At 38.6% G+C, this 12926-nt stretch overlaps 2 protein-coding genes across 2 annotated transcripts; one reads left to right on the top strand and one right to left on the bottom strand.

Annotated features, from left to right (window-relative positions):
* Positions 1-1905: 1905 nt before the first annotated feature.
* On the bottom strand, positions 1906-3867 carry LOC140937107 (uncharacterized). Its single transcript, XM_073386637.1, has one exon. It carries the CDS (start codon positions 3713-3715, stop codon positions 2981-2983), a length of 735 nt encoding a protein of 244 aa, XP_073242738.1. The 5' UTR covers positions 3716-3867; the 3' UTR covers positions 1906-2980.
* A 5749-nt stretch (positions 3868-9616) lies between these two features.
* On the top strand, positions 9617-11094 carry LOC140937532 (ankyrin repeat domain-containing protein 49-like). The gene has a single exon (XM_073387093.1). The coding sequence runs from the start codon at positions 9735-9737 to the stop codon at positions 10251-10253; it is 519 nt and encodes a 172-aa protein (XP_073243194.1). The 5' UTR covers positions 9617-9734; the 3' UTR covers positions 10254-11094.
* Positions 11095-12926: the final 1832 nt, after the last annotated feature.

Genomic DNA, 12926 nt, shown 5'->3' with positions numbered 1-12926 from the left:
AAGAACCATGAGCAAAAATCATTATCTGTGGAGATAAATACAGTGAATCTCAAGAACTTTCACGTGAGAATATCTTTTGTCAAGTATATGCCTTACTGAATTCTCAAGTCGTCAAAAAACTCTCGTCTCTTTACTAATATCTCGTTGTAGTAAATGTATGATTTACTGCGGTTAGAGTATTCTTTGATCAATGAACTGGTGGTATATATTACAAACACAGAACTCTCATAACTAAGAATATCTCTGTTAAGTACACGTACATCCAGACTGCTTTGGCAACATTACGCGAGGGCTCAGGACGCGGTATTTTGACCGTGATTCAGGACCTGACTACTGGGGCTGATTAGGTGTAGCGGGAGTAGGTGATTTAGCAAGCGCGGGGAAATCAAGACTCCATCATGGCGAATGGAACCAACAGCATTTTGCAATCGAGCATTTGCTGCTACTGCTGCTTGTCACCTATATAACATTTCAAAACATCAACTGCTGCTGCTGTTGTTGCTGCTGCGTCATAGCCATCAGTTGATGCTGAATCATGTTCTTTTGTTGTTGTTGCTGATGCTCTTGACTTTCTATCTGCATTTGGAGCTGTTGTGGTAGAAGTCCCATTATAAATAGTTAGAGGTATTACAAAGCAACAGAGGTGGTCCTTTATTTATTGTTTGCAAAAATTTGCAGACTTTAAGATCGCAATCTAAACAAAATAAGAAGAGATAAATGGACAAATTTGGTCATGATCACAATCAGGTTAAAACAAATATATGTGAAAATAAATGAAAACATTATTTGCTTGTTAAATCCGCAATTCAGGGCTTTGGAATCCGGGAATTCAGCTCAAGGAATCCAGAATCCTGCTAACGATTGAAATCCGAAATCCAGTATTTGGAATCCGGAATCCACAGCGTGTAATCCAGATTTCAAGTCGACTGTCTTGGATTACCTAACACTGGGCGATTAATAAATTTTTATTGAGCAACCCCCCCCCCCCCCAAATGTCACATCATTTTGGTGCTGAGTTATATTTAAATTGACCTCCAAAGTGACAGATAAGTATGGAGCACGCGACAAGAAAACCAGTTTTCAAGAAACCATAATTGCAATGCGTTTCAATCTTCTTCAAGTTCAGTCACCAACCGCGCCTTCTGTTGTATTTTGTTGTGTGATTTATATTTTCTTTTAATGTCTTGAGCAGTTATTTTTATGTTTCCGTCAGTTTTGTGGCATTTCTCACTGTTTGAAGTTTCAAAATTTTGTGACACAGCGCCTCAGTTTTAGTGTTAACTTCTTAAGCCCTAACATCAAAATTCAAATTCCCATTTGTTATCCCCATGCGTTTTCAATAGAAGAAGTGGGGAGAATTTGTTGAAGTATCAATTAGATTCCTCTTGTGTGATCATGTGCTTAATTCTCATGACGACCCTGTTTTAAAAAGCAGTGATATTACAAGGAGAAATTTGACGCTGATCACTCTCAGGGCTTTGAGGGTTAAAGAAAGTGGGCCCCTTAGAAAACCTAATAATGCCGCGCCTTAATATTCGGACTATGGTGCCTGTTTTTCTCATTTTGACTCCTGTCTTGCGCCTGTTTTATCTGTTCTCTCGACAAAAATAGATTGGCCAAAACCCAAATATTTTACAAGACTGTGCTACGGACACGTCTTTCTGAGGAAGTCTGGGAAAGTGGTGTGCATAATTACGGTGTCAAAATCGTAAACTCGTAGATTGTTTTGTTAGAGGCTAAGCATTCGTTGTTGTCTAGGGCAGAAAAACAACTATGGCTGCAATTTCATAATTAGCTTTCTCGTCAGGGTGGACGTCATTAATTGGAGACCGAAATCTCTCTCTTTAGATTACTGACACACAGCCCGATCACTATTAGAAAAGATATATAAGAAGATAAGCCTTTTTACGTCAATGAATGTAAACAGCATGATATTACTTTATTTGAATTTAATTAAATAAGGCTATTTGTAAGTTTACAGCAAAATTTTTGCAAAATATATAACGCGATTGGAGAGATGCAAGCTGTCAGACGAAATATTATTTTATAAAGATGCCTATATAGTATTTCTTTCAGATTGCGTGTTTATTATTGATAAGCGCTCTCAAGGGCGTGTTAATCAAGTTGACGTCCTCAGTGGATCAGTCAACAGAGATTTAAAAGCTGGAGATCGAAATCAGGAATCTCATGCAACACATTGAAATACTTCGCAAAATACGCGCCTTTGGGTTAAAAGGGACAGATAACCGAATGGTTTTAATTAAAAAGTTAAACATTGAATTTGTATCACCCTCTGAGAGGCAAATTACACTTGATTGAAGTAGTTGTTGGTTTTACACGTTATCGTACAAACCTCGATAATTTAACATTTTAAACTTCTGTTAATATTATTTCACAGATGACTGATTGCTAGAATTTGCTGCAGTTATTTATGGTTTTTCATTCTATTTACAGATCGTCTTGCCAGTTATTTTCACCGTAAAACATACACGAAAAACGAAGGGCTGCCTGAAAAAACAGAGTTCCAGTGCAAGTGAAAATTACAAATCCGATTAACAAATAACACTTGTAGACGATTTAAATGGTCAACATTTCTCACTTTTGAACCATTCGTGTCGTTATCTTGATTATTCACGGACATTTCCGGCTCTTAAGTCAGCATTAACGCAATTGTACTGGAACATAACATGCTATTGTAATTCGCAAACTACTCAGAGGGCAATGTAATTCCATTTGAATCTTGTTAAGTTTGATTTATGAGATACGCAAACAATTCTTGACCAAAGACATGCACTGCTCAATAGATTTACTTGTTAACACCGATATTATCTAACAAATGTCCCCTCACACGAAGCAAGTCAATTCTCAGCGTTTCCCTGCCCTTGCAATGTTCACCAAAATTAAAAGTCTTCTTTTTCATCAGTGCTTTTGAAATTCTCGCGTGTATAGCTCAAAACGTTTATACCCTTCCAATTTTTTGTCACCATATACTTGTCATTCCTCTGTTCCTTCTTCCTACTCTAACCAGGTCCTTGTCTGTAAAACCATCACGAATATGATTTATATTTGCTCCTTTCTCTATAAGAAATCGCGCACAGTCAAATTCACCTTCACTCACCGCAGCATCTAGTGGTGACGAGCCATCTTTGTCGCGCACTTCAAGCTGAGCGCCTTTCGTTACAAGGTACTGAAGGCACTCCAAACTACCCGTACTCGCCGCTCGATGCAATGGGTAAAAGCCATCTACACCTGGCTCATTTACGTCCACATTCGTTGTTTCCAACAAATTTTTCAACGTTTCCACGTCATTGTGCGTCGCTGCCCACTGAAGTAAAATCTGCGGATCGAGTGAAAAACTTCGCTTTCTCCTCCTCTCCATCTTTTCGGCAGGCTTTAGTTTGCTTCCATCAGGGGCACTCTCTTCGCTTATTCTTCTTGTTACAACACTGCTGTTAGAAATCTTAATCGCTGTCTTTGTAGCTAGAGTGGAACACATATCGACTGGTTGGACATCAAATGTGTTAGGCTTTTTGTACCCGGTCGCCCACCAGTGTTGAACGCGTATCTCAGGTATCATTTTGTCAGTACCGTCTCTTGATGACGAAGGAGATTTTTCGGCTTCTAAAGTTTCATACTCTGCGGAAGGATTTGTTTTGATTGAAATTTCTTCCCTGTTATCATCTACTCCGGTTGCGTATCCAGACTTGTCCGCCATCTGGCGCGTTCCTGTATCCAGAGCATCCGGTGACTATTTTCTGTGGTGCTAAGTCATTTCGTAAATGTTAAGTGTTTATCTCATTAATTGCTTGTTTTGGTTATCATTGATGAAACTTAAACGGGTTTGGCCCAACCAATTTAAAAATTCCTTCAGGCTCTGAAGGTCAGATCAACATCTCGCCCACCAGTATCTGATGTTAAACTTCATCAATACTATTTTAATTTTCAAGGGAAGCGAAACAGTACATTAAATTCAGTGACAAAGACTTCGAAATAAAACAATTCATTGTTTTACTTTCTTTTGTGGATATGTTCAATCGGTTGTTGTCCAACATTAAATTTTCTTTGATTTATTCTTTCCAATGATTGCCTCAGGGAAGGGTCACTTACGTGCTGTGCGCTTTTTGTTATTCTCACTTTCTGAATATTTCTATTGTATATTAAATAAAATAAGGTTTGCCCCGCAAAACTTCTAATTATGAAAAAGTTACTGGTAAAATAATTTTTTTTCGATGAATCTACTCGAATATTGCCGTTTCTTAATCTCACATCAAGAAAATATTGGGTAAAACCAGGAGAGAAGGAAATGGAATTTAAAAGCTTTTTATAATTTTAGCCGATGTATTTCCAATTACCCTCTCGAAAAATCGCACATTTTTTTCTTTTTCTACAACTTTTAACTTCACCCATCATGTAAGACGTAGTAAGGCGTAATGAGAACTTCTGGCTGTTATTTCTGATTTTTAGATCAAATCTACCCAAGACAATGAAAGATAGTTCAAAACACTCTCTTGTTCAAAACAGTTTCCTTTTTCCTGGAGGTTCGTTAATCGGGTTTCCACTGAAGTATACTAGCTTATCATTAGCTTATGTTTAATACATTTAAATGGTCACATTTAGGGCATAATAAAAGCTCAGAACAATAGGAAAGTGTGGAGCTTGGCAGGCAGAAACCGGTAAAACAATAAACCGGAAAGTACTTACAATCGTCTTACGTTTTTTAGTAAAAATTCCCAATCTGGAATTTCATCAATTACACGACTAACAAAAAAATTTGGGAAGAAAAAGGTATGACACATAAACCCTCTGTAGTTTACAGCCCGCTAACAAGCTCATGGTCATCTTGTTGAGTTGGTGGACTATCTGTGGTATTTCATTGCCTGATAATTATTCTTTTCATATAATGTCATTTTCAACAACCCCCAAATCCAATTATTTCCAATTTTTCATAATTTTAACCGCCTAAATTTTTTAGCTTTTTCTTATTGATTAAAATCATTTGAAAAATCATCTTAACATTCCCAAATATTAATTGATCCAATGAATCCAAACTAATTGCGCCAGTTTTTTGCTTGGAGGAAATCTTGGCTAGATTGGGAAGACCGATGGCGGAAATAAACGAAAACCAAGGATTTTAACCTTCTTTTAAAAGCAACCGTGATGGCTATCTTTAACTTCTACCTTTACTAACACCCTCAATACGGACACCAATTAATGGGACAGACAATAGTGTTTGCGTCACATAGCGAATCAACTTCTGTTTTGTGGCGAATCGACTTAATGATGAAATTTGAAATGGCTGCATGTTTTATAGCGAATTGACATCTGTTTGTAGGGAAACGACCCGATGTACGGATTGTATGACTTGGTACCTTGTGACTACGTATATTCTCCTACGGCAGGTTATTCTGAAAAATCATCTACCTTTTTAAAATCTGTAATGAAATTCTATGGTGTTACCATTTAAACGAAACTCGTTTGGAAAGATTTTTCCGTAGTACTGTTCATTTCTTAGGATTTTATACATAGAAAATTGAATTGTTTTGTTAAGTTTTTCTTTGACCACTATTAGAATTAAAGGGGTAGGAACGTTATGTATGGGGAATTATAATGTACCGAATATTATATATCATCAGGTACCTTACACTATTACACAGCTATATCGCACTATACACAGCTATACTGACCTCTGACCGCATTAGGGAGGTGTCCGCGGTCTAGGTGTCTTTTAGTAAATGTTCGATTGTAAGTACGCTTTGGCCGACATTTGAGTTCATAAATGCGCATGGACACAACAATATCAGTTGCAATATCAAACACTATTTCTTAATTATCGTCTTGTTAGCTAAAAGAGACGTTTTCAGGCACTAAAGCTTATAATACCGTCTATTTATATACCCTATTAAGTTGCTGATGTATCATGAAGCGGTCTACTGAACTCCCCAAAGTCAGCCATACTTACATTCCTGAAACACGATCATTGGACACAGCCTCACGCTAACTTAATTTACCAACAATAAGGAAAAGGCGAGAATTTCCAGCTCTCCCCTGCGTCTGTCAAGATTTCAATGAATCTGTCACCGGATCTGAAAGAGAGTACTAGACTTTCAACATGTTACGGTCTCTGACAACTTTTATTGTAAACAAATTTCAGCTGAACACGACTAACAGTGCAGAATAATATGACAGATATGCTGAAAGAGTATTTGAAACATACGGCGAGTATAGTGATGGTGTTGTATCAAGTGCACTTTAATGGAAAACCTCCAGGCGTTTAAAAGTCCTAAAGGAAGGCTTACAGGAGTTGTACCCTTTGGCTGGCGTTAAGATTATTTTGGGTAGATTCATCTGCAACATAAGAGTATAACCTTCGTATTTGCTCACCGAAAATCATTTTATTGCCTTCAGTAAGCTAAAAACAATGAAATTCTAGCAGGCAAATTCCACGGCTATACCCTCATGTTGAAAACAAGTTTACCCTTAGTATAAACATTAATTGTGTTAAAGACCTTGGCATCACCTTTGATCAGGTGCGGGGCTATTTATCTGTTTTCCATAAACATTTAATAGCGAGGTTTTCTTAAACTCTATATAGAAGACCCTTTTTGCTTAAAAAAAAAAAAAAAAACGAAATAAGTTACCGAGTGAAGCTCTTAAATAGTCAAGGAAAACATGATTGCGAAATACACATGTACAATAAGTGGTATACAGATTTTAAATTTTCTTATAAAGAACCCTTGGAAGGCTAAAATGTTTCACACATGTTTTGGTCAGTGGTGGGCTAATTTGTTCAATAGCATTCGGCCGGGTGTGCAGGCTCTTTCATATCATGGCAGGAAAAAAAAAAGAATTGTTAAGAAAAGAATAGATTTGAGTTCTTAGACTTGCTAGAGGGATGGATATAGCCAGCAGACTGAATGGCAAGATTTTCCTCATTCCACTCAGAACTAAACTAGAACCAGCTAGTTACAGTAGATGATCATCAGATAAATAGCAGGTGATCAGGTAACTGTTAAATGTGTCTCTTGCAGACTAAATTTCTAGCGATTATCGTAAAAATATATTTAATGTTCCAGCAACCTCACTGAATATATGTATGCCCCTGCCTCCTAATACGTTTTATGTATAGAATAAACTGACATTCGCGCAATGGTTTTGGCAACTGAAATTCAATATAAGTACGATCCTTCAAGCTTAGATGGCGACTTCCTTTCATTTATCTTAACAAGATTTACACGGATATTTTGAGGGACGCCGACAGCTAACTTCCATGCTGGTACCACAAATACTAAAGCTATAGAGAGAGGAAACGGGAGTAGTCTGAGTGTTAGGCCAAAGTGGGGCAAGACAGTGATTTGCAAAAATAATTTTTCATGCATCGAATATCATGTCTTTACCAAAATTGGGTTTTAATTATGAATACTAAAAAAACTGACAGCATACCAGCTCAGAATAGATCAGTTCAGGGACTAGAAGATCTTAGGAGGTCTTGTAGGCAAGGAAGAAATTTAAATTGCGTTCGCGACAAATATATGAGACAGATTTGTTGAAACTGATTATCTTTAAAAACAAAAACATGGTTGCGATCCAGCTGGCCTGGGGCCTAAGTATTAGTATTAGGCTGCGTGCAAACGGACGCAACAACTCCCAACATTGTTGGGCCAACAATGTTGGGAGTTGTTGAGTGCGTGTTGGTAGTGGTGTGCAAACGGATGCAACAACTCCCAACAATTTTGGGACCTGCAGTGCATCGTGGGAAGGATACAACCCATCAGTCTTTGTAAACCATGCGCAATGAGCGTGCGTGGCCCCAACAATGTTGTAAGAGCTGTGCAAACGGATCCATGAACATTGTTGCGCTAAGCTTCGGCGATCACGGAACAAAAGAAATGTTGGGAGTTATTGGCTGAAAAGTTTGACCGGTTTCAAACTTTGCGCAACAACACGCAACAACATCCAACAACATGCAACAGGGCGTGCAAACGGACGCAACATGTAACATCCAACAATGTTGAGCGTGTTGGCCAACAACGTTGCGTCCGTTTGCACGGGGCTTTAGGCAGCGGTGATAAAATGCGAAAGTTCAGAATGTCTATCACCGCTGTTTGCGTTTTGTTCTTGTTTAAAAAAATGTAAATTTAGCCCCTTGAAAGTAACTCTTGATAATTTTATACTTCAAGGATCACCTAACGTGCAGATTTCGGTATCTTTCTTGCGCTGTATCTTACTGTACAGCGGATTAAGGACTGATCTGGGACTAATCCTTTTCTCCCAGTATCCGCCGTATTTGCTTAATGCACCGTGGTGATGAGAAATTTTGGGCAGAATACTGAAAATGGTACAGTAAAGCCCCATCCCCCCGAAATCAAACATAATGATTTGGGGTGAGGAGGTGTATAAATTTTCCATCAATTTGTCCAAGATTGAGGGTTAAGATAGGGTTTCACCTATAGCTGGGAATCAGCCAAAACATTTCAGTGTAAACTGAGAATGTGTTTGCAAAATGCGAGATCAGTTCTTAGACAAGAAAGTCACGTCTAACATTCCACAAAAAATAAATTGTAAGGGGCAGCATGCCGAAGAAAAAGGAAGGGAAAGCATTCATTTTTCAGTTCAACCTTTATGTTTTACTGTCCACCTTAAGTAGAATTGAAAATGGACCAAACGTTTTTAACTGTACACCTCAAGTAGAATTGAAAGTGGAAAATATTTGTTGAAATTATTTTCATGCCAAAAAACAACGTGTAACCGCTTTAAATAAATGAATAACTCGACGTGCTTATCAGTTGGCCCATTTATTGCTGATGAACAAAGAAAAGGGAAACCAGAGTTTATTCGAGGTATCATGTCGAAGTCACCAACTAATTAGATAGTAATGAAAGACTGGTTTCAGGTTCGGGGCGAGGGAAATTTCCCAAAAGCTTTGATTTTGCGTCGTTTCCCTGTGAGTGGCTAAAAAATCACACGCGTTACTTTCTCAGTCAACCAGGCGTGAAAACCCAAACCCGATCGCGTGACTTGCTCAGATGCGTTTTCCCGCGCATGATTACAGGTACTCGCTTTGAACTATGGTCGATTCGTTTTCCCTTCTACGACTGTTTTTATTGGCCAGTGTAATAACTTTGATTTAGGTTTCGCGGCAATCGTTCAAAACAGCTCAAATATAGCTACCCACATCCCTTTGCTTATCTGTTACTTTCCCTTATCGATGAAGAAAACTAAGGACTTCTCTCCAAAATCTGTCAAAAGTGATTCGAAAACACTCGCCCTGGATAAAATGAGCTGATAAGAAAAATTGTAATTTTAAGTAGTTTCGAGAATTTCGGTAACCTCTAATTTGAAACTGCGGTTTTCTTCATAGTAGTCTATTTTGATCAGAGATAAGGAAAAAAAAACATTTAAAGTCTAACCGCTGAAAGATCCTTTGTTGCTGTAAGATGAAGTGAATAATAAAACTGTTTGAATTTGAGTATTTTTTTGTGGGGATGCACAATGCAAGGGACTGAACCTGTCAGAAGGAACATTGACCTAAACTGAATAGTCCACACAAAAATAACAGAAGAAATTTTAATCATTACAACATTGTCCGCAGGAAATGTAACCTTAGAAGGCAGAGTCTAAAGCAATTATCTGCCGCAGCCAGAGGCGGTAACTAGATGATAGAAAAGAGAAGACTTTACGTGTATAACAACTAGTACACAACGATCGGTCAAGGCAAACTCGCACTTTGGATCATCATGTCTACAGGAATGAGGAAAACAGTTTTAAAACTCTCCGCTTTTCAGAAAATCAAAAGGAAAGTAAGTGAAGACAGAGGTAGCCGTAGAAAGGAGGAAGAAAAGCCGGCACCTGAAGAAAGACTAGCGCGGAGAAAGAAGCAAAGCCTATCGCTCGATCCGCAGATCCTGCTTCAGTGGGCTTCGACGCATAACGACGTGGAAACGCTAAAACGCGTGGTGGAGTCAACTGGCGTAGATCTTAACGAACCAGGCGTGGATGGCTTTTTTCCATTACATCGCGCTGCGAGTACAGGGAGCTATGAATGCCTTCAGTACCTCGTAACCAAAGGCGCGCAGCTTGATGTGTGTGACAAAGAAGGTACTACTCCGTTAGACGTTGCAGTAAACGAAGGAGAATTTGACTGCGCGCGCTTTCTGATCGAAAGGGGAGCGAATATAAATCACATTCGTGATGGTTTTGTAGACAAGGATTTGATCAGAAAAGAGCGGTCCATGTCGCTTCCACGGGATTTTTAGCGGTTTACTGATGGAAAACCAGGCAATCTACGTTGTTTTCAATTATGCCAGCTCGGTCACTCAACCCTAATTGAAGGATCCTAATTGAAGAAAACATCTTTATCTTCAGTTGAGGAGAAAGATCAAGATAACGACATTGCTTGTAATAATATTTTCAAAAACATATCTGTAACAAGAGTTGCTGGAAGCTAATGGACTCCTGTAAACATTGACGTCATTATGGAGCGTAAAACTCAGTAAACATCAATTTTGCTAAAATTGGCAAATTAACTATGTGTTTTCCTAGTTTAGTAACGTGTCTTGAAAGTTTAAACCAACCATTCGGTTTCAGTGATCAAGAGGTTTTGAGGTATTGTCATTTAAAAGAATCCAGTGTTTATACGGTCACGTTCGACTTTGATAACTGACTACATTTGTCAACTGATGAGGTCATCGTGTGTGTTTGTTTCAGAGTTGTGCACCTATGTTAAGTTATAGATTGCAGATGGCAGACTTGAAAATTAACCCGAGAGGGTGTCAAACATGTTAAAATGGGTAATGGGTGTGTTCCTTATTACTGTTTCCCTTGACGATTACGAAAAATACACTTTGAGTAATTTAATCGATATAAGAGAGGTCAGTATTGAGGAAAACCCAGGTGCTTTTGCCAAGGGCGTCCAAATCTCCACTCTCAGACGCCGCACGCATGTTTTCTTGTAAACTTCATTGAAGGCAAATTTGAATACCCGTAGCAACATGCGTTATGGAAAAGAGGCGATGCTTTTCATGTTTCTGTTACTAAGATAAATGTTGCACTCAGTGATGCGACCATTCTGCGGCAACAATTTCCGAACTTTATAGCGCTTAGGCCTACTCTGGGACCTTAAGTCGCCATATTTTTGGGCGACTTAAAGCGATTTAAGGCGACTTAAGGCGACTTTAGGCGACTTAAGGCGACTTTAGGCGACTTAAGGCGACTTTAGGTCCCAGAGTAGGCCTGCGCTTGGTCTAATAGTGAAAAATAAAAATCTATGACCTGATGGCTTAAGGGCTTCCAGACCCCCCTGAGCCCTTACTCAGCCTCTGCCCCTGTGTTTCTGTTAAGGAAGCTTTGTCAATATATTTTAGGTCATCATGTTTACACAGCGCACAACATATTTTGTTAGTAACACCAAACTTTGTAGGGCATCTCATGATACTACCTCAAGTTTCACCGAGTGCCCACTGCTCTTCGCATGAAAATGATCTGCAAGAAATTTCAGTATATGATCTTAAAGCTTTGAAAATTACGTCAGTTCTGATGACTGGGCAGTGATTAAAATTGTAAGTAAATGGCTCCAGTCTGCAGCTGAGGGAGGGTGTGCTGCCCTCGGCGAAAAAGCCAGACGGTTGCTTGGGTTGATAACTGATCAAGAACTTACCTTCAAAGAACATTCAGATCAACTCTATGGGAAATAGGCTTCAAAAATAGTTGCGCAACTACCTATCAATTCGTAAAAGACAATTGTTCTTTAACGCTCTTGTTAAACGGCCGCCATGATTTATGGAAATTTTATTTGGGCCTGTTATACTTGTTATTGTAACAATGATCCTAAGAGACTGTACCGAAGCGGGAAGGTTTACATGGTGAACTTAAGTAGAAAAACAGTATCTAATCTTTCAAGAACACTGTGAATAATTGTTTCTTTAATTCTTATAGTGACATTGATTTGTTTAGGGAAGACTTACTGTATTGTAATTGTGTAGTCTTATTCTTAGGTAGCCTAAATTATAGCTGACTTGCACTGTTTAAGATTGCATTAGATTTCCTTGTGTGAAGGGCCGCTGGTTTGTTGACTTTGCCGTTATTTCATTACCCTTTAATCTGAATAAAGTTGCTTACTGTTTTGGGAGGATCAAGAATGGATTAGGTTGTAGTAGATTAACATCGATTACAAACAACAAGCTTAAAAAAATTGAGGGTAGATTTTATTTTAAAGATACAGAAACAGTGGTTTACTGTTCCCTCATGCAGCCTTGACGGGTGGTAATACATTGACCATGGTGAAAACCAAAACTGAGTTACAGGAGCTAAGAAAAATAACCTTATATGATATTTGACAGCTTAATGCAAGTGAGTATCTTTTCATTTTTTTGTGCACATTCGTAACTCTTTTAGAACGTTAACTGAGCTGTAACTATGTTTTATTCGAGTTTACGCCCCGAGGGAGGTTGTGACACGTTCCTTGAAATCCTTTCTCCAGTTCAGATCTGAACCGCTCTATCTGAAACGACAAATAACTAAAAACGATGGCAGCAACAAGAACTCCACACTCCCAAACCTTACCATATTTCAGACCCTAACATAAAATCTATACCCACACCCAGTCTACAAAGGGGCTAAAATTCTACACCATTTGGTTTCGCACATACCTACAGTCCACTCCCTATAACACGAACCCTAACAACTCGAACCTCTCGCTAACTCGAAACAATTTTCATTTCCCTTCAGATCGTTTTTATATCATTTTACCCTCGATAAATCGCACTCCCAAGAACTCGAACTTATTTCTACCTCCCTTGAAAGTTCGAATTAGCGGGAGTCGACCGTACATAGCTTATTTCAAGAGAAAATAATCCGATCTCTCCTGCTCTTCTCACAGATCCTATTCTATTCATTCCCAAAAGATTAAGGCTCTATCCCTTATCTTATTA

Source organism: Porites lutea, chromosome 5 (assembly GCF_958299795.1).
Source record: "Porites lutea chromosome 5, jaPorLute2.1, whole genome shotgun sequence".
In the NCBI taxonomy this organism is placed as follows: domain Eukaryota; kingdom Metazoa; phylum Cnidaria; class Anthozoa; order Scleractinia; family Poritidae; genus Porites; species Porites lutea.
Note: the sequence above shows the minus strand (reverse complement) of the source record. Positions and strands in the feature narration are given on the sequence as shown.

Coding starts and splice junctions, on each gene's coding strand:
- LOC140937532 (XM_073387093.1), top strand. CDS start 9,735: ATGTCTACAGGAATGAGGAAAACAGTTTTAAAACTCTCCGCTTTTCAG.
- LOC140937107 (XM_073386637.1), bottom strand. CDS start 3,715: ATGGCGGACAAGTCTGGATACGCAACCGGAGTAGATGATAACAGGGAA.